Raw genomic sequence first — 26937 nt, 5'->3', positions numbered from 1 at the left:
TCACATGCCTGCAATGTTCTTTTCACATGACGATATACCGCAGGAAAGTTTAGAAGACCACATCACCGCGGGCTGAGAGCTTTCCCTACCAGACTGGCCAACTTAAGACCCATCAACTAGAGCTGGCTGACCCATGGACGATGGAAACTTTACTTGGAAGATTGTTCGTTGCGGCGATTTCATAGGAATTGCCTTAGAAACGCATCCCAATGCCCCTCCAGAAGATGCTGAGAAAGCAACGTTTAACGATGCAGGCGTTCAGCACCCGCTTTCTCTCTCGGCCATCAACAGCATCAACGCCATCAGACAGGAGATTGTACATAAATTGTTACATCTATGCTAAGCCTCACACAGAGAGAAGCCGCAAAAAGTATGCACATCTTATTTCCAAGCCAAGCGGGCCGTCTCCAACTTACCAAAGGCAGGCGAGGAGCATGGGATGACTTGTGAAGCAGCGTGGCTGGGTAATGCTGATGTTCGTGAGTCTTCCTGCACGCAGATGCTCATCACTAACATCACTGGGACATGAGCGTTGTGAACTCCATCGTACCGGTGTGTGTGTCACACAGGGACTAGATCGACGCGCAAGAACACACACCAGTAATACTTAAATTTCATCGGAGACACAGTAGGAGAGAGCAGTAGAACTGTGGATCCTGTGGCGGTGTAGATGTGATACCCGAACACAGTTTTATGAGTAGTCGAATATAATCTCTGAACGCACCTATACACGTGCTCAAGGCTCACATCAAAGTCCGGGCACATGACCCGATCCAAGAAAGAGAACGAAACAATCACCAACGCTTCAGCTCCCCCCAGGACGCAACCCAAAGCACGTTCATCCGATCATAGCAATACATTAAATGTTTACGTCACCACCACCACCAATCATAACCCCCCCTCTTCCTCTCAACCCCCAAAAGCCCATCCATCTAAGAAAAATGAGCAAAAGCACATCAATCATCACCCCTTTCCCTCAAAACCCAAATCACAGCTGCCACTCCAACCCCATCTCCCCACTCCTCCTGACCTGCACCGCCTCCGACACGTTCCCCACATTCAATCCCGTACCAGGCTGCGTCGTAAAGTCGCCCACGACGCTCAAATCCTCCACGCGGCCGAGCAAGACCTCGAGCGCGCGATACGCCGCGCCGGGCGTATACCCGGGCAACTCGTGGCCAGCGAGCTGCGTCTGGTAAAAAGTCAAGCCGCGCTCGCTGCCCCAGGTGCCGAGGAGGCCGGCGCCGGCGAGCGCGCCGCCCGAGTACTCGACGTGCTTGGGGCTGTACAGCGGTTTGCCCGGGTATTCCTGGAAGCCGCGCAGGCCGTTCCACGTCGTGTTCTGGAGGGCGAGGAGGGTGCCGTTGGTGCTGAGGATGAAGTCGAGGTTGCCGCTGCCGACGATGACGTTGTTGGTGCGCTCGACGACGTTTTGCAGCGTGCCGTCGAGGGCGGGGCCGGGCGACTGGTCGCCGGCGCCGACGAAGACGTTCTTGTCGGTGCACTGCGCCCAGTTGGTGTCGAGGGGCGCGTTGATGGCGCGCTTGACGTCGGTGCGGTTGAAGTAGATCTCGAGGCCCGGCGGCGAGTAGTCGCCGCTGTTGACGATGCCGAGCACCGAGTAGGGGTGCGGGCAGGTTTCGGTGATGTGGTAGATGTTGAAGCAGGGGTTCACTTCCAGCGCGGCGGTGTAGACGAGGTCCCAGAGGTCGCAGCTCGCGGCGTCCTCGTCGCTGTATGGGTCTGGAAGAAGCGGGAAAGACTCCTGCGGCGGCGGGAAGGTGAGGTACGTGTCGAGGTACGACGTGTAGTTGCAGGCGTCGGCCGTGGCGTGGAGGTCCTTGGTGAAGCTTTCGTTGAGGAAGAAGACGTTGGACCAGAAGTCGACGTATTGCGGGACGATGACTTCCTGCTGCAGGACCTCGTCGCCGATGATGGGGTCGTTGATGGCGATGCCGGCGAGGTTGTAGTAGTCCGTGTCGTTGCGGTTGAGGAATTCGTTGGCCACGTACGGGACGTAGAAGCCAGCGTATGACTCGCCGGTGACGTAGACCTTGCTGCCATGGGCGTCAAAGGTGTCGACGAAGGATTTGTAGAAGCCGGCGAATTCTTTGGCGAGCTCGAGCTCGTTGGTGATGTCGGGCTCGCCCTGGGAGAAGCCAACACCGACGGGTTGTCTAGGGGTAAAAGTTAAACGGATGGCCCGGCAAGCTCGGGAGTTTAGGAAGCTTACTCGACCCAAAGCATGTTTGTCAGATTGACCCAGGTGTAGGGATTCTGCACCGGAGCGTAGGTACCGGCCTCCCAGGTGAACGGGCCATTCTCCGTCAGCAGGCCGCTGAGAGAACTGCAGCCGGGGCCACCGTTGAACCTGCAGCAAACAGTCAACAAAGGCAGTCAAACAGAAGTCTGGGAATTGCAGCATGCATACCAAATGGTGATCTCGTCGGTAGCGTTGGGGTTCGTAGACGGGAAGAACCTGGATCTGGTCAGCGGGATTATCAATGGCGGTGAAAGGTGCACGTACCAGAAGTACAGCTTCCGCGTCTCGTTGGCATTGTCCGAGATAGGCAAGAGACCGGCGTAGGATTCACCAATGTCGAAGTCGACGTCGGGGATGGCGGTGCCGTCGACGGAGAAGGCTGGGAAGCGGTGAGCATAGGATATTTGGGTTGGTGTTGTGGTGCATACACTGCGTCTTGTTGGTGAGAAACGGCGAGGCACGCTTCTGCAGCTTGGGCATTTCGGCGGCGGCAGAGCGGGCCTGGGCAGCTTCGGCATCGTGCTTTGCGAAGAAGGCCTTCTTGACCTCGTCGGCGCGCTGGAAGGCGTGGAGGGGGCCGCGGCCCTGCTTCGCGGCAGCGAAGGGGAGCAGGGCGGCGCTAAGCAATGCAAACGAAGGCTTCATCTTGACAAGCAACACCAAGACTGCTGGGCGTGGAGACTCGAGGCGCGGAGCAGCAGGCTTATAAGGTGTTCGGCCGCGGGCCAGTACCTTGCAGGTCTTGCGGGGCGCGCCATTATTTGCAGGGCGGAGATAACGAGCACGGCTGCGGCTAGCGGAATGGGGCAGGAGCTGCAGGCGTGGCGGAGTTCATCTGGGGCGGTCGGGCTGGCGGATCATCCGGCTTAGATGAATCGAAGGCGTCATTGTTTGCTGGTGCATGAAGGCGCAGGTCTGAGTCAGCCGTTCTGGCTCTGGAGTTGAAACGAGACTACGGCGCAAGGCGGCAAGTGATGCGTCTGATCCCCGCCGCTCCGTCGTCGCCATTCGCCGATCCGATGAGACGGCATTACCGCTGGTGTTATGGTTCGAGAATCCAAACGGTGTGGCAGCGGTTGCTTGCTAGGGGCCACAACGGCGCCGGCTGCCGGCCCACGTAGGTAGGGGCGTGCGGGGCGCAATCAAGTACTAGAGGCGAATGGTAATGCTTGATTCACTGCGGCGGCGCACGAAGGAAGAGCCTCACGCTTGTTCCGGGGTTGATGGCACTGCCTCTGCTGACGCTCATCAGAGAGTGGTCCTTGGTTCCCCACGCAGGCATGTGCAGATAGGAACTTCACGGTGGACTAGTGAATTTGGCTCTACCAAGATACGAGTGTGGACAGGGTCTGATGTCGTTGCACGTCGGCTATGCAGCGTCCCACGAAGCAGCTGTCGCTTCCACCGCCACACGGCGGGGAGACGGACGCACTTGCCCAGTCAGGCAGCTGGAGCCTTGGGGGCCGGCCGAGGCAAAGAGCACGTGACAGCGCGCGGCACAGGCAGAAGCGTCGCTAGCAGACCCAACACTCGCCCGCAATGCACCCACCGCAGTTACTACGCCCAACCGACCTGCGAATCGTCGCAAGCATTTCTGTGTGCCCAGCCGATGCCAAACCAAGCTCTCATGAGCTTTCTCGCAGTCTGTTGATCGACCGCCGATATCGGCGCAAAGTGTCCTGCCTCCGGGGATAAGCGCGGCGCAAGGCGACTCACATGGCAACAAGCATGGGTTGAAGGGGTTTTGACATTTGTTTGGTGGTTTATTTGTTTTTGCCGTGCAGGTGGTGAAGAGCGCAAGCCTGTAAAGGGGTATCGAGCAAAGTACTGAAAGGACCCTCTTGCTGCAAAAAACACATCCAACGCCTGGATCCCATGCGCAATGCTCGCGCGTCTATGCGTCTAACGAAAGAGAATGTTCCAGGCAGGGCGCGGTCGACGGTGTGGGCGGGAACGAGGGCGAGGGCTAGATCCGGATTGCCAATGCGGCTGGCCCGGGTAGCGCCATGTCGGTCGGTGTCGTGTGAGCGGTTGCGTGATCGGTCGGTGGGGGGCTTAGTTGGGCGAGGCTTCGCGCTGCCACGGCAGCCAGGACTGCAGTTCTCTGTGAGCCATGCGTGTCGCGTGCGTCGGGCGCGGTTCGTGTGTACCTTGTGGGCTGCGCGCTCGGCGGCCACCTTCCTCTCCAGATCCTCCAGCCGCTTGAGCTTCAATTCGTGGTAGATGTGGAGCTGCTCCTTGTGCTCGGCCTTGAGCTTCTTGAACTCGTGGTCCAGCTCCTCGTGCCAGGGGTACAGCACGCCCGTCTGGAAGGCGAGGGCCGACACGGCGACGCTAAAGTTGAGGTAGGGGAGCCAGCGGCGGGCGGTCGCACCGAGAACCATGTTGGATGTCTGGTTTTGCAGCGAAGGAAACCGGAGGGAAAAACGAGTGACTAGCAAAACAAAATTTCAAAAGAGGGCCCAGGGCAGCGCGCGGTATATATGGGCAGGGGAAGGAGCGTAGCCTTGTGATGGTTGCTGGCCACTGCTGACCGAAGCCTTCCGCATAGCGTAACTCGGACCCACTTTGTGGTCTGATTCCCGAGGCCTTTTATCTTGCCTCGCCCAGCCCGAGACACGCGACGACGAATTCCCGTCAGCGCCGCCGCTGATTGGCCGCCGCCGCCGTAAATGCAGCCAAATATGGTTCAAGCCACGTGGTGCGCCAAAAAGTAGGCGCCGCGAGCGCGCTCTGGACTAACCGTCGTCCGTCAGCACTCGACGCCTGCCACGTACCCGACGCGCCCAGACCGCGCCTTTTCTTCCGGACTCTGCCTGCGCCGCAGAGGGCTCTGTTAAAACGGGCCTCGCGGCTCAAGGTGCAGCCAGTGTGTGCTTTCGACTCATCGCCACCCGCGCTCCTCCGACTTCGCCGCCATCCACTCTTGGCCGCGGCCTCTGCTGCTCAGCTCGGAACTCAAACCCGCGAACGCCCGCAAACAGCATCACCTGGGCCCTTCCGTACACGGCTTCTGACGAGCGTCACCCGCGAATCCCACCCCCGCCGACGCATCGCAGCCATGCGGACGGAAGTGCAACAAGCCGGGGGAGGCGTTGCGTGGAAGAGAGGGAATGAATGACCTCGGCTTCGGCAGGAAAAGGACCACGCGCCGGATGCACCCGCTGACGAGATTTCGTTCTGACAATGGCAACCCGTAACTGCTTGCTCTCCATATATAACGCTGGGCATCCGCCAACCTTTTATCCGAAAGCCCGGCCGCCCGCCTGCTCGAATCCTGAAAAATGCTCTTCGAACACGATCCCGTGCCTTCCCGCCGAGAATCCGCAAGTTCCCGTCTGCAAAATTGGAGCTTTGTTCGTACGTCATCTGAAAAACAAGTCCGAAGAGTCTGACAGTCGACCGTCATCCGAACTCCCATCTGGCAGACAGCAAGAAGTGCATAGGGAGTTGAAGCAGACATCTGGATGGAGACGTAAGGCTTCAAGAAGTCACGCCAAACCATCCAAACCCACATTTCAACTGCCGGCCTGAGCGGGTGCATTTGTCTCACGACAAAAGAGAGTTTCTCCCGGTCGTCACTCGTCCAACCAACAGGAGACCCCGCCATGTAGGTTGACCCGGGATCCTGGCACGCCCGCCATGTCCCACGGACATCCATGGAGCGCTATCGTCTCGACTCCCTCCGTCACCGACAGCCTCAACGTCTGAAACGTCCGTCTCCTCCGGACCGCACCACTCAGTAACCTAAATCCTTTGATTCCGAACCAACGGACGATGCCAAACGCAAAACCAAGGCCGGCGACTACATGATTGCGCCTCCCGGTTTTGTCTTTTTCCCTCCATCTATCTCAGCGATGGACCTTGACCCGTGGACCACAGCCTCAGTCTTTTTAATCGCGAACGACCGACCGCGTCTGGGGCCTTGATCTTCGTCAGCTTCCGAAGTGGCCGAAAATTGATCTTGCTCCCGCCTTTTGACGCTGTATCATCGACATCGTCCCGCGCTTACTCATCCTCCTCGTCTTACTCACTGACGGCGGCGGCGGCGGCGGCGTAGGGAAGAGGCGCAGGAGAGGTGGAGGCGGGGGCGAGGAGAGTTGGAGTCTGGGTGTGTTAGGCTTCTAGTGGGAGGATGGCGATGATGGCAGGCGAGTCGACAGTGGGGAAGGAGGAGAAGAGGAAGGAGGGAAAAAAAAACAAAGGTTTCCACCGTACTCACTCGGGGTGAGTGGTGTTGCGGGTTGAGGAGAACCAAGGGGAGAGCGATTCGCACCTGCGGCTCTCGATATTTCTCATGGATTTTGACCCTTGCACAGCGATTGTAGCTCCCAGCGCGGTTGAGGCTTTGTTTCTTTGTGAGCGTGAGCCAGTTCAGGGGGTACCAGCAGCTCCTGCATTTGTGCTGTAAACTACCATATTCCTCGGACTTTGCTGCTGTCCAAAGGAGGAGTGTCTGAGAACAATTGGGGTACCATTGAGCAAGGATGTCCGAACGGGCCGGCGTGGTCTGGGTCATTTAGCAACAATTGCTGGTGGACTGAATGACAAGACACAGCGTACTGCAGTCGGTCTACAATCAAAAGTGACGTGTTCAGCGGTAAGCTTGTATGTATGGCAAGGCTGAGTTTAGACTATTAAAAGATCAGGTGCCGCTGAACAAGGCCGACAACAGACATCAACTTGTACATCGCCCTGCGGTTGATCCACCAAAACAACACATTGAGCACGGCATTTTTAGAGATTTGAAGCTTTCGCCTTGACAGTTTCAGTGCCACCCGGAGGTATTTGCTGTCCAATACGCTCCTGATGAAGCTCTCACGTCGCCTACTCGGTACTTTTGGCGCTAGTTGACTTCCGGAGCGCCACCAATCAGCTCACAGGATGCAAGGCTGCCGTCGGCATCGGGCACGCCGGTTCGTTAGCCGATTCTGGGTGGATGCAGTTGCACAGCCTCTTCGTTACCGGCTCGTCTAAACGAGGCTGAGCCCATGTGTCCTGAGTTATATAGACTGCGTGTTGGTCATCCCCGGAGCGCTAAGTGCGAACGTCATACCCGCCAAGCAGCAAACTCACGCAAGACTTTGCAAAAACGATAGCTCCCCATCTACCCGGTAGTAACTACCGCGCATAATGTCGGATCCGCTTCCATGGTACTTCGTACATTTGCTTTGCGCGATAAGTCACCTCGGCCTGATGATCGCCGGCGGCGTCGCGTTCATCGTGACAGACGTCGGCGTGAAAGAAATGTCCGGAATATCCACATTCGTCTACACAATACCCTGTGCTACCGGGGGCCTGGTAAGATGAAGACAATGAGACCGATCCAGTCCGCGGAAATCGTTGGCTGACTACGTCGTGTGTCCTAGGCAACGTTCGCACTGCTTTGCAACATTGTCCTCTTCCGCTCGCTCCACGTGTTGGGAATGCCCAACCCATTAGACTCGCCAGTGAAGCGCCATCAGAAGCGGCAGGTGGCTGTTGTGGTCGGAGTGATTTACAATCTGATCTTTGCGGCTGCGGATTGTACCATGGCGTCTCATTTGGCAACGGCGAGCGGGATGCTGTTGTACAGCTCAACTGCAGCGTTGGATGCCGCCAGAAAGCTGGCGGCAGTGAGCGCGTATGTTCCCTGCAGGTCGATGTTGGGTCGAAGCTAATGCAGTTCCAGGATCACGGCCGGTGCCACGGTTGTTTCTGACGTTGTCCACTTCAGACAACCGGGAAATAAAACAAAAGATGACCACCTGTTCGTAGACGAGACGGACCTACTCGTTGGAAAAAGTGAGTTTCGCAGTAACTCCGTGAAGGACCGCAACGATTAAGAGGTTGCTTGAGACTCGGAGATTCTGGTTCAGCACGGTGGAGTAACCGGGCAAGGAGAAGGCGTCGGGAAGCGTGTTCAAGCGGCCAGCGTTACGTCTGGGGTTGAGGCGAGAAGAGGATGAGCACATGGCGAAGGGGTTCCATATCGAGGTTGACCACGCAGAAAGAATGCCAGAGTTTCGGAGGGAAGAAAGGCTCAGTGGAAGGGCGGCGGGCCTGGGTCATTCGGGAACAATGATGGCTGCAAGGGAAAGCGGAGGCATGGTGGCAGACCAGATGGGATTCCAGAGCTTGGTCTGGAAGCTGTCGGAGAGGCCCGACGGGGCTCAGATTCAGCGGAGACTAGCGAGATAAATTGCCGCCCCCTCATTGCGTGGCAGCGATGCCGAGCAGTGATATGCTGGCGGTGAAAGGCGTCCCCCAGACACTAAGGTACACTTACATCAGAAACCCCGCAAAGTCAAGGCGGATCGCAGCCAGTGCAAGCCCACGTGTCGGTCCGGGGGCCATGCTCAGGCACCGGACAGTTGGAGATCTTGAGGTTCCCCTGACTTGATGGGCACATGAGAAGGGGACGGGACGGGTATCGGCGGCCTAAGGCAGGTGAAGCTTTGATAGTCAACAACGTCAGCTGAGATGCGCGATGTGCAGGCACTTGGGACGCATGGACGTCACCGGGGGTGCGGGAGGCGGGGACGACTATCGTAATGAAATGGTGGTGGTTGGCCATGAGGTCGCCGAGCAGGGCTGGTCGCCGAAAGGTCGGCGATCCGGGCGTCAAGGAATGGACATCGAATGCAGGGATAGGCAATCCATATGAAGCATCAGGCCAGGTGATGGGGCGCAGGAAGCCAAGGAATGAGCTGGCATGGCGAGAGGTGACGCAAGGAAGGTAGCAGGCGGCGGGGTTGAGACAAATTGGGAGATGGTCGAGGCCGCCACACGTATGGAGCACGCGTGGAGATGACGACTCGGGACTACAATTGGAGTAAGCCATATCAAAATGAGGCGATCGTGGAGAGACGGTTTTAGGTGCACGGTAGGCTACGGTTTGAAAAACAAGGGGTGCTAGGGGGTGTATTTCATAAGTAGGACGAACATTATTCTCTAGGGTAGGGTCGCTCCGCTGACACGTATGCCAACAAAAGATACCTCATTAAGCTTAGCGTACTGCTAAGTGATCTATTATACTTGATAATTTAAAAAGCTTGCTTGGAGATATAAAAAGATCTGTCTTATTTTCGTATCATAAATTTTATAAAATTTAGTAGCTGTAATTTCTTCAAGCTCATTATCACGAGACCACCTTGGGACTACCCGGTGGTGGGTGATTGGGTTGGTTGGGGGGCGTACATGAAAAAATCAAACAGACCATCCCTGGGGGGTAGGCGTATACGCGCGAGAGGCGTATCGGCGAGGGGGCGTATCCACCACTTTCTAAGGGTAGAAGGTGGATTGGATGATTGCATTGACCGGTCGGACGGTCGTACGTAGGCAGGGCGTTTCAAATGGCTCTTCAATGCTCGCATGGGGAAACAGGGCGTCCCGCAGGTCGGCAGACTGTGGGCTGCGGTGCATCTGGTGCTCTTATCGGGCATGTCGGCGACGGGAAAGAGAGCGAATGGTTGCGCATGGGCCGGGGGGTGGTGTGGGCAGGGCTAGCTCTGCGGTAGCACGCAACAACCCGGAGCAATCACAACTTTCTCGCTCACGCGCGTCGCTGCAGACCCTGTGCGCGCCTCCCTCTGCACTGTCTCAAGCTCCAAGATAACGCCCCCTGGCACGCGTGCAGCTGCAGCCATGACCGTCGCCCGCCTGCTCCTTCATAAGGCGCCGACGCGCGCGCCTGGCAGAGCGTGCTATTTGGCCATCGCCTGCCGGCAGAGCACCATGTACTACTCGTCGTCGTCCAGCCAGAGAAATTGCGCCGCTGTCGTTGTTGGCGGCGGGCCTGCGGGCATCACCGTTCTCGGCAATCTGCTCGAGCAGCAGCACCAGTTGCCCGCCCAGCGCATGCTCTGGGTCGACCCGCACTTCCGCGCCGGCCGCGTCAACGCCCGCTACAGAGAGGTCCCGAGCAACACCGCCGTCAAGCTGTTCCTCGCCTGGGCCGAAGCCACCGCTCCGCTCCGCCACATCGTCGAGAAGACGCCCCAGCCCAATGCCGCCACTGCTCTCCGCGAGCTGCCCCAGGACACGGGTTGCGAGCTCAGCAAGGCCGCCGATCTGTGTCTGATGCTCACTGACGGCTTGACTCGCCATGACAACGTCAACTCGCAGATGGGCAAGGTCACTGCTGCCGTCTTTGACAAGGTGCGCCTTATCCTCTGCATCCTGAGCCAAAGCTGACAGCAGCCACACAACAGCAAACCAAGCACTGGACCGTCTCGCTCGACGACGGCGCCCCGGTCGTCACCCCCAACGTCGTCCTCTGCACCGGCTCCAGCCCCGTCTCCCAACCGCTGCCCATCTTCGACCAGCTGCAGGACCTGCGCCTACGCTCACTGCACCTCGACACCGCCCTAACGCCCTCCATCCTCGCCAAGACCTTCGACCCCGAAGAGCCCGCCACCGTCGCCGTCATCGGCGCCTCGCACTCGGCCATCCTGGTCCTGCGCAACCTATACAACCTCGCTTCCACCTCGCACCCCAACCTGCGTGTCAAGTGGTTCACCCGCAACAAGCTGCGGTACGCCGAGTACATGGACGGCTGGATCCTGCGCGACAACACGGGCCTGAAGGGCGAGGTCGCCCAGTGGGCCCGCGACAACCTCGAGGACGAGCGGTTCGCCACGAGCCCCGTCAGCCGCTACATCCAGCAGGCGTGGACCCCGAGCGGCGGCGAGGACGCCGTCTACAAGCAGGAGCTGCCCGCGTGCTCGCACGTCGTCCAGGCCGTCGGCTACAAGCGCGACCCGCTCCCGCGGCTGTCCGTCACCGACGGCGACGGCGCCGCGCCCGAGCCGCTGGACGTCATCTACGACAACATGACCGGCCGCTTCGTCAGGAGCGTCCCGGCCGGCAGTGCCGCCACGAGCATGTCGTCGACGGCGTCGGACGCGAACGCCCCCGCGAGCGGCGACGAGAAGGAGTTCGTGCCCGGCCTGTTCGGCGCTGGTATCGCGTTCCCCGAACGCGTCACGGACCCGTATGGCAATGTCGAGTACGCGGTTGGATTCTTCAAGTTCATGAAGTTTGCCAAGAGGGTTGTTCCGGAGTGGGTGACGAGGACGTGAAGGAGGAGGGGGGTCCTGCGAGACGGAATTGAAGAGTAGGGATCTCGGAAATTGCCAGAATCCAAGGCTTACGAGCGGCTCATCGTCTTTGGCGGATTATCCATGGAAAACCGTCGAGAAAGACTCGCGTCGCAGCACGAATGAGCCCTGCCGCGCATGGCCTTGAGCTGCTGCAGCTTGGTGAGGACTTCAACGCCGCAACGCCGAATGCGCGCCCGAAGTCTTTTGGTTTGGTTGTGACGGGTAGCATCAGTGAGCGTTCTGGAATGGCGTCACTGGCTCTCAGTATGAGGAGAGGTTGCTGTCGTGGTAACGTTGAGTTGCCGACCGTTAGATAACATATGAGTTAGACCTAGACGCTTTAGATATCGTAGTTCAGGACAGAGCGACACTACCCAATCGAGAGGTTGCTTGCATCACTATTGGACCATCTTCACTCGCTCGCTATGTTGTGGCGTGCACACAGTTGACATTGTCCGACGGGCCCCAGGCCAAGGCGACTCGCCAGCATCCGTCTCCGCTCAGTCAGTCTGCACACGGTAAGCCTTCCCCCCATGAACCCGCCCACCCACCTTCCCCACTCCTCTACTTTTCCCAATACATCTCGATCCGATCCCTCAGCTCAAAGAAACTCGCCTTGTACGACCGCTCCTGCGTCGTCAGATTCACGTACTGCACCCCGAACTTGACCCCATACCCGGCCGTCCACTCCAAGTTGTCCGCGATCGACCACGCCAGCAGGCCGACCACCTTGACGCCCTCGCTCGCCGCCAGCAGCACCGCATCGACGTAGTCGCGGTAGTAGGCGGACCGCCCCAGGTCGAGCCGGATGTCGGACAGCAGCTTCTTGTCGTGCTCGAAGGGCTCCGTGAAGCCGAACTCGGACACGGCGATGCCGCCCGGGTGCGGCCAGGTGGTGTTGATGTAGCGGAGGAATCTTTGGGGGGTGGGGTGTGTTAGTGAGGGAGACGGAGAGAGGGAGAGGGGGGGTGGGGGGCATTATTGTTGTTGTTGTTGTTGTTTTTTTTTTTTCTCCCCACCCCCTTTTCTTTTGGACGGTTACTTACTGCGGGATCCAGTCCGTTGCTTTGTGCAGCCACGACGTGTACGGGTCGGCGGCGGGGCCGATCAGCCAGCCGCCGTCGGCGTCGGTGAGGGTGAAGGACGAGTTGGCGCAGGTGGGGAAGAGCGGGTGCGAGTAGTTGGCTGTGCAGGCGGCGATGCCGGTCGTCGGCGCCATGTAGTATCTGGGGAGGTCAGCTTGGGTTGTTGCGTTTCTGGGACGGAACGCATCTCGCAAAGGCGTGTGGTGAGGAGCAGGGGAAAAAAAGAAGTACTCACTTCGCAGCATACGCGTCGTGCGCAAAGTAATCGGCCGAGCCTTTGATGGCCGCTTTCTCTTCGGCCGTCAGGTCGCGCAGGAAGGTTGAGACGTATTCCTTCAGGTAGCGCGGATACTCGCCGTCGACGAAGACGGGGTTGGCGAACCACCCTTCGTTGAAGTCCCAGGCGCGCTGCGTTGCCTCGGCGTCGGCGGTCGAGTTGGTCTGCGGCGTTTTGTAGTAGCCGTTGTTTTTGAACGTTACTGGCCCCGTGAGGTTCATGGATTTGGCCAGGTGGTAGACTTTGCTGTGCGCGAGGAGGACGTGCTGACCGCAGAAGTAGGGCTGTTGCTTTTGTAGGATGGGGACGCGACGGAAGTAGTTGTCAGGCATTTGGAGAGTACTGGTGGAGGAGCAGTGTCAGGCTTTCTGGGAGTTTGGAAAGAGGGCTTGAGGTTTGTTCGTTACCAGAAGCTGATGGGCTCGTTCACGGTGAACCACATGGGTACCTTGTTTCCAAACCTCTCGAAGACGATCCGGGCGTAGTTGACGAAGTCGTCTACGATTTTCTCGTTGGTCCATCCGCCTGTATGGAGTAAGTATCCATCCCTGCTGGAAATGAGGGCTGACACATACCATACAGGTTATAAAGATACAGTGGCAGATCCCAGTGAAAGCTCATGGACAATCAGCAAGGACTTCAGACTTGCAACGAACGGAGGGATGTACAGTGTTACCGCAGGTTTCACGCCGTACTCCAAACACGTGTTGATCACGTCCTCATAATGCGCCAAGCCTGCCTCGTTGATCGGTCCGCGCCCGAAAGGTAGGATGCGCGACCAAGACAGGGAAAAGCTGTAATAAGGCACGCCCATAGCCGCTAGCCTCGCAATGTCTGGAGCGCTTTTGTCAGCGGAAGGAACGGTATGTGATGGTTAATGTCAACGCACCTTGCTTATAGAGGTAATAGTGGTTGATGGCAACATCCCCCGTTTCGTTGTACAAGCTGTTGCCCACTACATTGTGCAGAAGAGCATCCCAGACCGAGGGCGAGCGGCCCTCGTCCTTCACTGCGCCTTCGACCTGATAGGAAGCGCTTGAAACGCCCCACCAGAAGTCTTTTGGAAAACTCCACGATTCGTTCTTCAACTGTTGTGGTGTTTGCGGGCCGCTCATCCATGACGGATAGTGTAACGGTGGAGGGGGGATCAGTTCAGAGCTGGGCACGGGAGTAGGGGAGACAGTCGTGTTGACAGATGCTACCGCTACAGAGCCGATCCAGATGTCCCACATGTCTGCAGATGGTGAGCCAATTGACAAACAGCGGTTGAGCGAATAATGCGGTGGCTTACCGTCAACTGTAAGGTCCATTGAAGTGACCATGGCAGGGTTGGAACTTGTCGAGCTGCTGCTCGGCCATACCGGTGTCTGGGCGTATGCGCCGAGGCATGGAAGCCAAGGAATTGCAAGAAGAAATCTCATTCTAAGCAAAGATGGCAGTCATAAACGCAATGCCCCACAAATGAGCGAAGCGCTCCCAGATGAACGCGATGCAGTTCATTATATAGCTCCAGGGTTTTGAAATTCATGGCGAGATACTCCGCCGACCTTTGGACTAGGGCGGGGTCCCGGATAAATAAGAATAGAAGTTTGGCAATTGCGAAAGAGCTAATACGTTCAACCGGTTATACACCAGCTCCGCGGCTCTCTCTTCATTAATTGAACTGCGGGGTACGTACCTCCCAGTGGTACTTTTCGGGCTTGCATTTCCCGATACGGTGCTGATCAGCGACCGTTCCGAGCCGCGCATGTGGGGAAGGAAAGCGGAGATGTCTTGGCTACGTATGACGTCAGTGTGGGAAACCGATGTGACAGAGGACGTTGCGGGTCCTGCAATTATTTTGTACTGAGCATCCGACTCTGGATATGAGTTCGGAGCAATTAAGCAAGCCTACTAAGGATTCTCGAGTGCCATGGAATCATTTCATAGGACCGGTCCCAATCGGTGGCTTTGTGGCGTACTCATCTACAGCCTATCTGACATGCTTATCGTGGAGACACAATTTGGATCGAGCTCCTGACGTCTCCGAACCTTATGAACAGTTCTACGATGCAAAGAATCACCTGTGCGGCGCCGATGGTCAATGCGGATAATTTATCTCCACCCCCCAAACTTGCGATCAGCAGAGGGGTTTACTTGAAAGTGAACAACGAATGGTAGGGATCGGATGTACCACCACTCGGCCGGGTCCTCGCATACAGCATGTCTTGGTATATCGACATTGTTACGCCATTATTATTGTCTCGAGCCCTGTCCGCCTTCTTCCCAAGCCAGTAAGGTCGAGCTCTCTTTTCAACGCACTGGAGCACATCGTAGCACGTCTTTGTTAGAGGCTTGTAATTCGTCAACAAAGCATGATTGCTGTTGCTCAATGGGAAAGGGTATGGTTTGGAAGACCTTGAATCTATATCAAACTGGTCAGTAGCAGCTATTAGCAATTCTCAGGACCGTTTCTGGCTTCTATACCGATTCTTTCATCCAATAGGAACGGACGGCAACCACGTCCCGGGCGGAGGTCCCGTAGCGCAAAATGCAATGTGAGGGATGTTTCCGAATTGCAGGTTGACGACTCATGGTCGCTGCCGGATTAAGGACAAATGGACCCGACGGATGCAAGGTAACGCATGATCACTGTGTTGAGTGCAGGGTACTATGTCCCAGCCATGCCCTTATTTGCTGCAACACTATTCTAAATAGGAAGATACACACCACTATTACGTCTTTAACTCGGACCAGACGAGAGGCCTATAGTATCCTTGTTGGTCCACTAACGAGTGTAACGATGCGGAAGTGATAGACAAACGCATTCATATATCGAGGGCCCTCGCTCTCGCCTGAAACTCTGCAGCTTCCCTGGCTTCCCTACCCCCTAGTTCCTCACAACGGACAAAAAGACATCAATTGTCAAGTAGCATCCCCTGCTACTAATACCCTCACCACTCCTGCGCTTATGCCACTTTTCTAACAACTCACTTCCCGGAAACATCCCCACACCTCCCTCTCCCCCTCTCCCCGTCACCTCCATCCCCGCCGTCACACCCTCCATCCCCGCACCCACCTCCACGCCTCCCCCCCTCCCAGCCATGGCCCCCTCCTCCCGCAACGACGACCCATCCCCCCGCGCCGACAACCCCATCCACAACCCCCGCCCCATCCACATCATCGCCGTCGGCGCCGGGCCCAGCGGGCTCCTCCTCGCGTACAAGCTCCAGCGCTCCTTCACCAACTACACCCTCACCATCTACGAGAAGAACGCCGACGTGGCGGGCACCTGGTTCGAGAACCGCTACCCGGGCTGCGCGTGCGACGTCCCCTCGCACTCGTACACGTACTCGTTCTGGCCGCACCGGTACGACGGCGCGGGCGGCGGCGGGCCGTCGAGGGTGTACGCGGGGAGCGACGAGATTCGGCGGTATTTCACGGGGTTCGCGGACCATTGGGGGTTGGGGCGGTTTGTGGAGTGTGGGCGGGAGGTCGTGGGGGCGAGGTGGGATGGGAGCTCGTGGGGGGTGGAGGTGAGGGGGGGAGGGGGCGTGGTGGAGAGGGATGTGTGCGATGTGCTGGTTGATGCGACGGGGTTCTTGAATGCGTGGAAGTGGCCGAGGGTGGAGGGGTTGGAGAGGTGGATGGGGCGGTTGATACATACGGCGGATTGGCCTGAGGATTTCGACTACCGCGGGAAGAATGTTGCGTTGATTGGGAATGGGTAAGAGGGATGCCGCACGCAAGGAAGGATCTTGGGTGATTGGATGTGGGTCCGGGCTGACAGTGTGTGCAGGTCCTCGGCCATCCAGGTCTTGCCGGCTATCCAACCGCATGTCAAGAGCTTGACGACGTTCATCCGGTCGCCCACATGGATTGCACCACCTATTGGCTCTTCCGGCCAGAGGGAGTACACCGAAGAAGAAAAAGAGGCGTTCAGGACGCAGCCGGGCGCCCTTCTGGCTCACAGGAAGGAGATAGAAGACGGAATGAACAGATACTTCGGTGCGCCGCTCCCCATTCGTGCCTTCCCCCAGCACCCTACCCCAATCACAAGCCAGCAGAGTGGTCTTTCTTTCTTCCCCCTCCCATCATCCATAACAACCTTCCTTCCCCCCCACACAACGAGAAAGAACCACGCCCCCCATTCCCCATTCTAACCGGCCCCCTCAGCCGTCTTCCAAAAAAACTCCCCCGAGCAAGTCACCTTCCGCGCCGCCCTCGCCACCTCCATGCGCCAAGCCCTCTCCCCACGCCCGGACCTCGCCGCCGCCCTCATCCCCTCCTGGAGCGTCGGCTGCCGGCGCTTCACCCCAGGCCCGGGCTACCTCTCGGCGCTGCAAGCCGCCAACGTGCACGTCGTGCACCCGACATCCAGTTCTTCCAGCCCGAACAACAACAACAACAACAACGACGCCGACGTCACCGCCATCAGCGCGTCCGGCCGCGGTCTCGTCACCGCCTCGGGCGCCGTCCACCCGGGCCCGTTCGACGCGCTCGTCTGCGCCACCGGCTTCGACACCTCCTTCGCGCCGCGGTTCCCCGTCGTCAACGCCCGCACCGGGCGGGACCTGCGGCGGGAATGGGGGGAGGGCAACAACGACGCGCGCGGCTACCTCGCCACCGCCGCGGCCGGCTTCCCCAACTATCTCACCGTGTTTGGGCCGTCGAGCCCGACGGGCAACGGCCCCGTGCTGGGCGCCATGGAGGCGCAGGTCGACTACGTGTGTCGCGTGCTGGATCGGTATCAGACGGAGAACTGGCGCGCGTTTGCGCCGAAGCGGGGGGCGGTGGAGGAGTTTAATGAGTTTGTGGATGGCTTCATGGGGCGGATGGTGTGGAGCGAGGATTGTCGGAGTTGGTACAAGAAGCGTGGGGCGGGTGGGCGGGTGACGGGGCTGTGGCCCGGGAGCATGTTGCATTTCGTCGAGGCGCTGAGGGAGCCGAGGTGGGAGGACTGGGAGATTGCGTATGAGGGGAATCGGTTTGCGTGGCTGGGGAATGGGTTTAGTCGGACTGAGGTGGACCCGGAGGCGGATTTGAGCTATTATGTGCGCGAGGAGGATGATGGGGAATATGCGAGTAGGGAGATGAGGCGGAAGGTGTTGACCAACAGGAAAAAGGAGAAGAAGGGAGAAGAGCAGGCAAAGCCGGCGAGGGCCAGATTGTAAAGTGATATGTGCGCAGTGGATGGTGGGAAATGGGAACCTTTCTTTCTTTTTTGTTCTTTTTTCGTTTTCCTCAACTTCATCGTCGTCGTCTACACGAGCTTCGTGATCAGCTTCCCTCTGTTCACGCCCTCAAACAGCTTCATCCACGTCTCGGGCACGCCCTCGATCCCCGTCTCGACCAGCGTCTCATGCTCGTCTCCCAACACCACCTTCCCCTCCTGCACCGCCTTCACCAACTCCCCAATCGCGCTCGGGATCTGCTCCGCATAGTCCAACAAGATAAACCCCTTAAAGTTCAACCGCATACTCACAACCTCCATCCAATTCTTCAGCTTCATCGGCCCGGCATCGTTATACGTCGAAATGGCGCCACACACGGCGACGGTCCCCCCCTTCTGCATGCGCGGCAGCATCGCGTCGAGGACGTCGCCGCCGACGTTGTCAAAGTACAAATCGACATAGCCGTCGGTCGCCCGCGCCAGGTCCGCCAGGAACGACGCGCTCTTGTAATCGACGCACGCATCCGCCCCCAGCGCGTCGCGCACCCACGCGCACTTGTCCGCGCCGCCCGCGATGCCCACGACGCGCGCGCACCCGACCAGCCTCTTGGCAATCTGCACGACCATGCCGCCCGTCGCGCCCGCCGCGCCGCTGACGACCAGCGTGTGCTGCGGCCGCGCCTTGAGCACCTCGACGACGCCGTAGTACGCCGTCAGCCCGGGCGCGCCCAGGGCGCCCAGGAAATGCGTGACGGCCATGCCCGGCGGCGGGGCGAGCGGCTGGCAGTCGGCGGCGTCGAGGACGACGAGCTCGGCCCACTGGCCGAGGTGTAGCGTCATGACGAGCTGGCCGACGGCGATGGACGGCGCGAGAGAGGCGACGACTTCGGCGATGACGCCGGCGCGCATCGCCGCGCCGACGTGCACGGGCGGCACGTACATCCTGTCGTCGGCGACGCCGATGCCGATGAAGCCGCGCTGGCCCGGGTCGTTGGAGATGTAGCGCACGCGGCAGAGCACCTGGCCGGCCGCGAGCGGTGGGAGTTCGGCCGTGACGAGGCTGAAGGTGGCGGACGGGCCGGAGAGGATCGGGGCGCCCGTCGGGCGGCGGGCGAGGACCCATTGGCGGGTTGATGTGGGTGTGGTGGTGGACATTTTGGGGTGGTGGTGGTGGTGGTGGCGGCGGTGGTTAGGTGGGGGGACTGATTGGTGAGGGATGGGATGGGGACACGAAGAAGATGCCGATACCTCATCATAGAAACGTTCGAGAGAAACGATACGGCACTTTTGACAAAGACAGACGGCACGTCTGGCCCCCATGGGGTGATAGGACTGAAAAGGAAATGAGACCGGATAAGGCGTTGGTTAAGACGATTCGGCCCTTTTCCCTTGCCTTGTGACAGGATGAACGCGGTTGTCTGGACCGTGAGCTTGGACTTGAAAGGGTCCATGTCCGAATCCTGGCACTATCAAGCGGAATAGAAGCCTTGGAAGCTGTGCTGATTCATACTTTATGAAAAAAGAGATTCTTAAAAAAGATGGGGAGAAATATTGACAAATGCGGGCCTACAAACTCTTCCAGAAGAAGTCCTCCAGCTTCTTTTCTCCCCAAACATGGCTGATAGCATCTTGCACGAGGCGCAATCCAGAATGCTTTGATAGGTCGGCCTTAGTTGTGGTGGCGCGAGTATCAATATCCTGGAGAAGATGGCTTATGAAGGCGAAACCAGCGGCGGAGTCGACGTGAGAATCCATAACGCCAAGCTCCCATGCCCAACGGAGCTCCTCCGGCCGCTGTTCTGTTGCTCTCCGGGATATCTCCGTAAGCATGTCAACACAAGTGGTGTAGACCGCGAAGAAATTGACCTTTGCGATGGGAAATTCCGAGTCGAACTCCTCCGACACCACATCGCTCATCATGTAGAGGGCATCGCCAAACGGTCTTCTGTGTAACTTGGTCTCCCATTGAAGCGTCTCTTGCTTCGACGCAGTCTTCTTCTTTCTGTTGGTGAAGACTTGGGCCCAGAATTCTGGTCGTCCCATCCAGTAACTTCCATAGAGGTTGAAAAACAGGGACAGCTTGAAGGCGTCGATGCGCTTCTGGAAATCGGTGGAGTTGTTTGGGTCTGTTGAGCGCTTGGGAAACGTGATTGAGAATTTCTTCCCGTCCTTGCCACGTACATTTTTCTTATCAACTCCCCCACCCAAGAACCGCATCCATATGCTGTGGAAGTTTGATGGCGGTAAACGTCCGAGGAATACAGCATCCAACATGAAATCAGATAGTGCATCCAGAAGTGGGTTCTTGATTGGTGCGTCGGCAAGCTGCTGTACGGCATTGTAGCCATGCAAGACAGTCCCGACGATTCCACGCTGGTTGCAGAGCGACAGGCCAACTTCAAGTGCGTATGCTATGATTTGCGCCATCTGCTGACCTCCCGTCCATGGAGACTGTGAGTACAGATCGAGTCTCTTTTCACGCATGAAAGCCTTCAATCTGTCAGACACGCCAACAAGGCTAGACACCACCGGCACCGTGTGGTTCTTTGCAACAAGGTCGTGGTCATTGACGAGTTGGATGCTTTGCGTCACCTCTTGGGCGAACCTTAGAGCCATCATGCGGCAGTTCATAGGATTCGGTGTACCGCCTTTGTAAACGAAGCTCTTGCATGTTTCCAGCAACATCTGGAGACCGACTACCAGGCTGGTTCCTGGATAGGCTTCCTTGGATTCCAGAAATTCTCTGGTCTCGGGAAGCAGAGGATTCATATCGTCTTTGACGCGAGTGTCCTTGGCATCTTCATCTTTGATGAGTTGGGCGATACTCCTCAGGACCGATTCCATCGCTTTTGAGTCTAGAGCCTGCCGGTCGGCCATGAGTTGCATGACGGCAACAGCTTCATGCTGCGGAAGCTCCTTCTCGTTGGGTTTTGAGATGGTCTTCATGACGGATTGCATGAACTTCTCCTTTTCTTCCTCTTCTTTCTCCTCGGGCAAAAACGACTTTGCAATGGGTTGACGCTCTACTGTAGACATGAAGGCAGAGTCGTGCAGCTTCTCCTTCTTGAAATTGACCAAAGCGGAACATGGGAAAGCAAGGGCTAGGCCGTCGGAGAAGGCCTTGTAGACGGGGGTTTCTCCGGTCTTTTTGGCCATGCCCTCGGACACGTCGAGGCCGCTGATTCCGAGGTCGGCTCTCTTGCTCGTGTAATGGTAGAGAAGAGCTCTGTGGCCGCCAATGGCGGGCGTGACCAGATCGCATAGCCGCTTCGTGGATGCAAAACCCGCCGTGGTCAACCAAGCTGCAAGCGGCACGGGCATATCACCGTTGGCGGCAAGCTTCCAGAACTGCTTGGTGGCAGAAACGAGGGCGTCCATTTCTAAAACGTAGAGATGAAGGTCCAAGATCTCGGCGAGCGGGTCGTCCACGAAGACGTACTCGGGCGGCTCTGGCACGTCTTCCGGGACATTTCTTTCGGCAAGCTCGAGCACGGGAGAGCCAGGTTCCTCTTCAGGGATGTTGGCGAGGACATCGAAGAAGTTTTTGGAAGGTTTCAGGCCCACAGCTGAGTTCTTGGAAGGTTTCGGCTCCACATGTGCAGCGGGCTTGTCTTCGTCAGGGAACATCAAGGCATATGCTGTGGCGAGTGCATCGTTGAAGAAGGCGTGTTTTTCATTGCCAGGTTGGACGGTCGGGTCGATGGTCTCCCGCTGGCGATACCACTCGGTGATCTGCCTGCGCTTGACCAGGGTGCGCTTGAAGGCGCCTCGAATGTACAGCGGAGCGGTGACTTGGCGCTTCGAAACGAGCTCACTGGCTTGCAGGAGAGCCTGGACGGTCAAGCGATCGCCAATGGGGGCAATTGGATTCTTGGTCTTCTTTGTGCGGGCGGCATTTTCCGCGGTGCGGCGCAACCAATCCAGCACGTAGCCGGTGTCTTGCTTGGACGACTTGTAGAGGTCCCAGAACTCGGAGGAAAAGGCGGTCTGAGTGGTGCGGGCGGTCGCAGGAGGGGGCCGCAGAGGCAATGAAGCAGTAGCCATGGCGGCGGGTGAAGGCTGCGGTCTTGCCCTACTGTGTCCTGTCTCATGTCATGCGAGTGCGCAGGGCCCTCGCCCCACATCGGCCATCACTTTCGAGCGACGCGACGCGACGCGTCCAGCCCTGTCTCGCCCTGTCCCGCCCAAACCCCAGCACCTTCCCAGCATCCACATATCTTCTCATCAAGTAAACCTAGCACATTGCTCCCGGCGAGATGATGCAACACCTCAGCTCAATGGTAGTAGGCCGCAAACTTCGAGTGAGCCTCACGATCTGTCGTGGGCATTCTCTGCAAAAGTAATGGCCAGTCGCAGCCAGCTCAAAGTCTGTCTCGGGTAGATCATGTTGATCTGGCTTTTGGCCTGGGCCGCTGCTTCTTTGCCGAGCGTGGGCCGGCAACGATGCCCGCCATAGAGGCTTCCGTCATGGTGAGGCTTGGGCTCGGAATGGGTCGAACGTTCAGGTGCAACAGGCGACTACCTTCCTCGCTCGCCAGCAGCAGGAACGAGCCTTCCTCCAAACAAGCCATGGCGAACAGCCTTCAGCTCGTCTGCTCCGGCTGCTCCAAGTCTTCTCAACCAACACGAGGCTCCAGCCTGCATTCTTACAGTCCCGTCTGCAGCACCATATTTTCTATTGAACACCTCCACCATGACGTCCGAAATCGAGCTCGAGGGCTTCTCAGAAAATCAAATGCCCGACGAGGACATCGCAGACGAGAAGCTCCTCGCCCATCATCAGCGTCGCTCAGCCGCTGCCACCAAGGCTCACAGGAGACGTCTTCTTGGCATTGTCCCATGCCTTGTTATTCTCTATCTCGCAGCCTGGACACTGTGTGGTCAGTGTCCCCGGCCCCATTTCGTTTCTTGTTCTAATCCCACACCAGTATCCCGTTTCCATCATGCTCAGCACCACATTGCCACCCAGTGCCAGCCCGCCCTCAACCACAAACATCAGCAGCTTCAAAGGCGTCAGAGTCCAGGCTCGTGCAACACCCAAGCCTGCATGGACTTCGCAAACGTCATCAAGGAAAATCTGGCACCCAACTACACAAACATCGACCCCTGCACCGACTTCGCTCAGTATGTCTGTGGTGGCTGGGAATCCAAACACGCATCTGTCCCGGACGATGGCCATCTTAGTGTCCTGGGCTCGTTGTCCCAGGAGGCTCAAGCCACTGCGCGCGGCATTATCGAACGTGGTTACGCCGACTACTCCCCGTTCATCGGTGCCACTTCTGATGCGAACCACGACAATTTTGAGAAGATGCTGACCGCCTACAACGCCTGCATGAATGAGGATGCTATCAAGAAGGCTGGCGTCAAGCCCATGAAAAAATTACTGGACAAACTTCCCGCTGTTGTTCAGAATCCACTTTCTGGCCATCGTGACTTGACCAACGCATTGATCTACCTTGCCAACATAGGCGTCTTCCCTTTGCTTACTCCCGACGTGTGGGTAAGTCAATACTGACACCCTTGGCCTGGCTATATCAGCTAATCTCTGTAGCCCGATGCGGCAAACCCTGACACCGTCTCCATTAGACTCGGCCCGCCTAGACTCGGATCTTTGTCGAAGAAGCATCACAACACCGGAAGCTCTATGGTTAAGTACCTCAAGACCATGTCTGAAATGTTCGAAATTCTCAATGTGGCCGGGACTCTGGAGGCAAACAGCAGCTTTATTTTCCAGATCTATAAGCTTGAGGCAAATATCTGGCAAGCTTTCCAGGGGACGGATCCCATTGTGAGTTGCTTTCACAAGACCATGTACAAATGCCTCTACTAACACTAGCCTACTTAGCGCTACAATCCCAAGTCTTTTGGTGAGGTCGAAGTCATCATCCCTGGCATCTCGATTTCACCAGCAAGGCTCCTTTTTGCACTCGCCCCACCTGATGCAACCGCCAAAATGAACACAGTGAACGTACCCGTGCCCGAATACTTCTCACAACTGGAAACGATCCTAGAAGATACTTCTTCCGAGGTCTTGAACGCTTTCTTCCAGTGGCAGGTTATTCAATTTTGGGCGGATAAGCTGCACAATGACTTCAACGCTCCACTTCGGCTTCTCAAGAATCAACTTGCCTCCAGACCGGACAACTACACGGTGGAGAGATGGAGGCACTGCGTGAACGAGGTTGCATCAAACTTGCCGTTGATCGAGAGCTCATTCTGGGCTCAGTCTCAGCTTCCTCTCGAAGACACGAAGTTTGCGCAAAGAATCGTCGATGATGTCCAGGCTACCTACATGCAGATATTTGATACGTCTTCATGGATGACGGATCAGGTAAAGACAAGAGCCAAGCAGAAAAGTAAGTTAGCAAGCCTCAGTGCTGCAAGGGACGTGAGCTGATATCACGCAGTTGCAAACATCAAGAAGAAGTTCGGCTACCCGACGGTCTCACCAAACGTTCTGAATCCAGTGCAAGTGAAGAACCGCTATAACTTTCTCGAAATTAGCAAAGACAAATATTTCGAAAACGGCCTCAACTTCACTGCATTCGACATCAAAAACGGTTGGAGCCAGCTCACTATGCCCAGAGACAGAGACGAGTGGTTCGACGCCGAGCCCATTCAATTTGCATATTACTTGCCGCTTGGCAATGAGATCTATGTTCCTGCTATTATGCTGCAAAGACCGTTATTCGACAGAGAGCTCCCAGATTACATCTCCTACGGCAGCTTTGGCTGGATTGTCGGCCACGAGATGACGCACGGAGCATTTGATGGCCGATATGATGAGAATGGCGCAGATAAGGCATGGTGGGACAACACGACGCGTGCCAATTACAACAACGTCACGAAATGTTTCGTCGACCAGTACTCCAAGTACGTGCCGGTAGATGGAATCCACATCAATGGTACTCTCACGGTTGACGAGAACATTGCCGACGCCGGCGGCATCTCGATCGCGTACGCCGCGTGGGCGAAGCGTCAGGCCGAGACGCCAAACCAGCTATTGCCAGACCTGCCCCAGCAAGTCTCTTCGCCGGAACGCCTCTTCTTTGTTTCTTTCGCAACAGCGTTGTGCAGCAAGGAAACCGACAAAGCGCTTACCGCTAGCATCAAGACAGACGAGCACAGCGCGATGCATTTCCGGACCATTGGCACGCTGGCGAACTCGAGACCTTTCAAGGAGGCATTCAACTGTACGGTTAAAGAGCCGACTTGTAAAGCATTCTAGTACGGTTGTGGGTCGGATTTGTTGTTTCGAGCACCTGTCGACTATTTTTATGACCTCCGGGTAGTCACTTGGCGCACTGTTTCCTCGTCGCTGCTCACTTTATCCTAAAGAAGTTCAGGACATGCCTAGACACAATGATAAACTTGCTCTCTTCATCCTCCGCGGCGGTAGTGAACAGTGTTCTCTGTGCCCAGATGGTGATTTTCCCTGGTTTATTTCCACCCATTTCCCTCTTCTTTCATCGATGACCAAAGCCAACTCCTCGTCTCATCCATCGCGCGTACGTATCCTGCCTGAAGCATGCAGTTCACCGATACCCGCCACACATACTCATCTCTTACCTCACCAATTCCTGCCGCCGACTTCATCTCCCTCCCGCTCCTCCCCGCCTGGACGGTATGGTGACCGTGGATGGCTTCTTCGTTGGTGGAGCAGTCAGCGTCTTGCACTCGAAGGCGTCCGCTGATGTTTCCTTGGAGGTTTCGGCGAAGCTTGGAAGAAAGGGAGCCTTGCAGATTTGTCCTGCGGCGTGGATTTCGCTACTGTCATGGTGTTCGCCTATGAGGAGGCGGAGGCGATGGTAAGTGCAGGACTTGCTTTGGGAGAGGCAGCGGGAGCATGATGGGATTTATAGCGCGTCGCGGGATAATCTGCATTGCGAACAACCTGTCGCATGCCCGGAACCTTTCGACCCCGTTTCGCCTCCGGGCGGGGGCGGTGCATCGGAGTTCTCAGCGCATGGTTTTGGCGGGCCGTCGGCGTTGGAAGTGAGCGGAGGTGGCTCTTCCAATCGGGGAGGGTAGACGCACGATTCAGCGAATGGACGGTTGCAGAAGGGGACAGTGGGATGCCTTTTCATTTGAGTCTAAGGGTCTGTGGGCGGCTCTACAGGCGGTGACGCAACACTTATTTTTTTTTTTTTTGAAGTGTAACCTCGTGGCGCCGCAAATGGCTGCTTCGTTGGTACGATTTACTGCATGTGGAACACGGGTACAGCCTTGCTAACGTACCGCTGTGCGATGCTGCCGGGATGATGGGCATAAATGTTCCAAAACGGGTTTAATTAAGGCGATGACCTGGACCAGAGTCAGGCTTGAGGGGGAAAAAAAACAACGATTCGGCAAGTTGGAAGTACAGGCAGTCGGACGATGGTTTGGCGAGGAAAAGTGTAGGGGTTGTCCAGAAACTAGTACTAACCCGTAAAAGCATAATCGCTCGGTAGGTTTGTTCCGATCAGCACCCAGCTAAGCTGCGAAGTAGGTTTTGTCCGACCAGCAAGCCGCTCACATGAGACAGCGAACCTACAGAATGCTCCTCGTTCACCGCCTGCGTACTGTGAGTCATCTTGCATAGCAAAGACCCTCCAAAGGTTGGATGGTGATGCAGGAAAGAGTAGCCGCGAGCTTAGGCGGTGATGACGTAGAAGGAAAGCCTCAGTGCCTGATATTAATCGACTGGGGATTCAACGGCATCCGCGGCTTAGATGTTGCCAATGGTGTTGAGTCCTGCTCCGCAATAATGTACGGAGATCAGAGTTTTCCATGGGAACACAGAGCGTGCGTTGTGCCTTGTGAGCCATCAAGGTGTCCGGGTCGAGCGGAAGGGGAAAGTGGGGAGAAGTAATGATGTTGCCGCAAATGTAGCGCGATATAGCGGAAGTGTCGGCAACGACTAACGAGCTGCGTCGGTGTCCGTGGTTTAGGGCCGAGTGAAGCTTACCGAAGCTTGACTTTCTCTTGCCTCCCCATTAATCCAGCTTCCCCGCAACTGCTCGTTTTCGCCGTCTCCTCACCGCAACGTTTTGCCTTCCCGATCGCTGCAATGGGATGCATCGTCTCCAAGTCGAGTC

The 26937-nt window shown here is 57.1% G+C and overlaps 9 protein-coding genes across 9 annotated transcripts; 4 read left to right on the top strand and 5 right to left on the bottom strand.

The window, feature by feature from the left end:
• Nucleotides 1-988: 988 nt before the first annotated feature.
• Nucleotides 989-2908, bottom strand: BKCO1_9300020 (serine carboxypeptidase; the record flags this gene model as incomplete). The annotated part of the gene is made up of 5 exons (XM_020279967.1): nucleotides 989-2177; nucleotides 2234-2371; nucleotides 2432-2479; nucleotides 2528-2642; nucleotides 2692-2908. 5 exons carry the CDS (start codon nucleotides 2906-2908, stop codon nucleotides 989-991), a joined length of 1707 nt encoding a protein of 568 aa, XP_020125374.1.
• A 1410-nt stretch (nucleotides 2909-4318) lies between these two features.
• BKCO1_9300019 (mitochondrial phosphate carrier protein) lies at nucleotides 4319-4647 on the bottom strand (the record flags this gene model as incomplete). The annotated part of the gene is made up of 2 exons (XM_020279965.1): nucleotides 4319-4357; nucleotides 4414-4647. 2 exons carry the CDS (start codon nucleotides 4645-4647, stop codon nucleotides 4319-4321), a joined length of 273 nt encoding a protein of 90 aa, XP_020125353.1.
• Nucleotides 4648-7459: 2812 nt separating this feature from the next.
• BKCO1_9300018 (uncharacterized protein) lies at nucleotides 7460-8088 on the top strand (the record flags this gene model as incomplete). The annotated part of the gene is made up of 3 exons (XM_020279964.1): nucleotides 7460-7564; nucleotides 7633-7886; nucleotides 7935-8088. The coding sequence occupies 3 exons, from the start codon at nucleotides 7460-7462 to the stop codon at nucleotides 8086-8088; spliced, it is 513 nt and encodes a 170-aa protein (XP_020125354.1).
• Nucleotides 8089-9889: 1801 nt separating this feature from the next.
• BKCO1_9300017 (nad-binding domain) lies at nucleotides 9890-11325 on the top strand (the record flags this gene model as incomplete). Its single annotated transcript, XM_020279963.1, has 2 exons — nucleotides 9890-10402; nucleotides 10456-11325. The coding sequence occupies 2 exons, from the start codon at nucleotides 9890-9892 to the stop codon at nucleotides 11323-11325; spliced, it is 1383 nt and encodes a 460-aa protein (XP_020125362.1).
• Nucleotides 11326-11910: 585 nt separating this feature from the next.
• BKCO1_9300016 (glycoside hydrolase family 1 protein) lies at nucleotides 11911-14030 on the bottom strand (the record flags this gene model as incomplete). The annotated part of the gene is made up of 8 exons (XM_020279962.1): nucleotides 11911-12262; nucleotides 12393-12572; nucleotides 12667-13050; nucleotides 13116-13233; nucleotides 13284-13324; nucleotides 13377-13542; nucleotides 13598-13942; nucleotides 14000-14030. 8 exons carry the CDS (start codon nucleotides 14028-14030, stop codon nucleotides 11911-11913), a joined length of 1617 nt encoding a protein of 538 aa, XP_020125361.1.
• Nucleotides 14031-15791: 1761 nt separating this feature from the next.
• BKCO1_9300015 (fad nad-binding domain-containing protein) lies at nucleotides 15792-17861 on the top strand (the record flags this gene model as incomplete). The annotated part of the gene is made up of 3 exons (XM_020279961.1): nucleotides 15792-16414; nucleotides 16487-16695; nucleotides 16864-17861. The coding sequence occupies 3 exons, from the start codon at nucleotides 15792-15794 to the stop codon at nucleotides 17859-17861; spliced, it is 1830 nt and encodes a 609-aa protein (XP_020125360.1).
• An 89-nt stretch (nucleotides 17862-17950) lies between these two features.
• On the bottom strand, nucleotides 17951-19015 carry BKCO1_9300014 (nadp-dependent leukotriene b4 12-hydroxydehydrogenase protein; the record flags this gene model as incomplete). Its single annotated transcript, XM_020279960.1, has 1 exon — nucleotides 17951-19015. The coding sequence occupies one exon, from the start codon at nucleotides 19013-19015 to the stop codon at nucleotides 17951-17953; it is 1065 nt and encodes a 354-aa protein (XP_020125359.1).
• A 411-nt stretch (nucleotides 19016-19426) lies between these two features.
• Nucleotides 19427-21904, bottom strand: BKCO1_9300013 (amidohydrolase 3 protein; the record flags this gene model as incomplete). Its single annotated transcript, XM_020279959.1, has 1 exon — nucleotides 19427-21904. The coding sequence occupies one exon, from the start codon at nucleotides 21902-21904 to the stop codon at nucleotides 19427-19429; it is 2478 nt and encodes an 825-aa protein (XP_020125358.1).
• Nucleotides 21905-22553: 649 nt separating this feature from the next.
• BKCO1_9300012 (endothelin-converting enzyme) lies at nucleotides 22554-25088 on the top strand (the record flags this gene model as incomplete). Its single annotated transcript, XM_020279958.1, has 5 exons — nucleotides 22554-22740; nucleotides 22789-23360; nucleotides 23412-23648; nucleotides 23706-24216; nucleotides 24268-25088. 5 exons carry the CDS (start codon nucleotides 22554-22556, stop codon nucleotides 25086-25088), a joined length of 2328 nt encoding a protein of 775 aa, XP_020125357.1.
• Nucleotides 25089-26937: the final 1849 nt, after the last annotated feature.

The sequence above is a fragment of the Diplodia corticola genome, assembly GCF_001883845.1.
Source record: "Diplodia corticola strain CBS 112549 chromosome Unknown scaffold93, whole genome shotgun sequence".
Taxonomy (NCBI): Eukaryota; Fungi; Ascomycota; class Dothideomycetes; order Botryosphaeriales; family Botryosphaeriaceae; genus Diplodia; species Diplodia corticola.
This window is presented reverse-complemented; position numbering and strand designations above follow the sequence as displayed.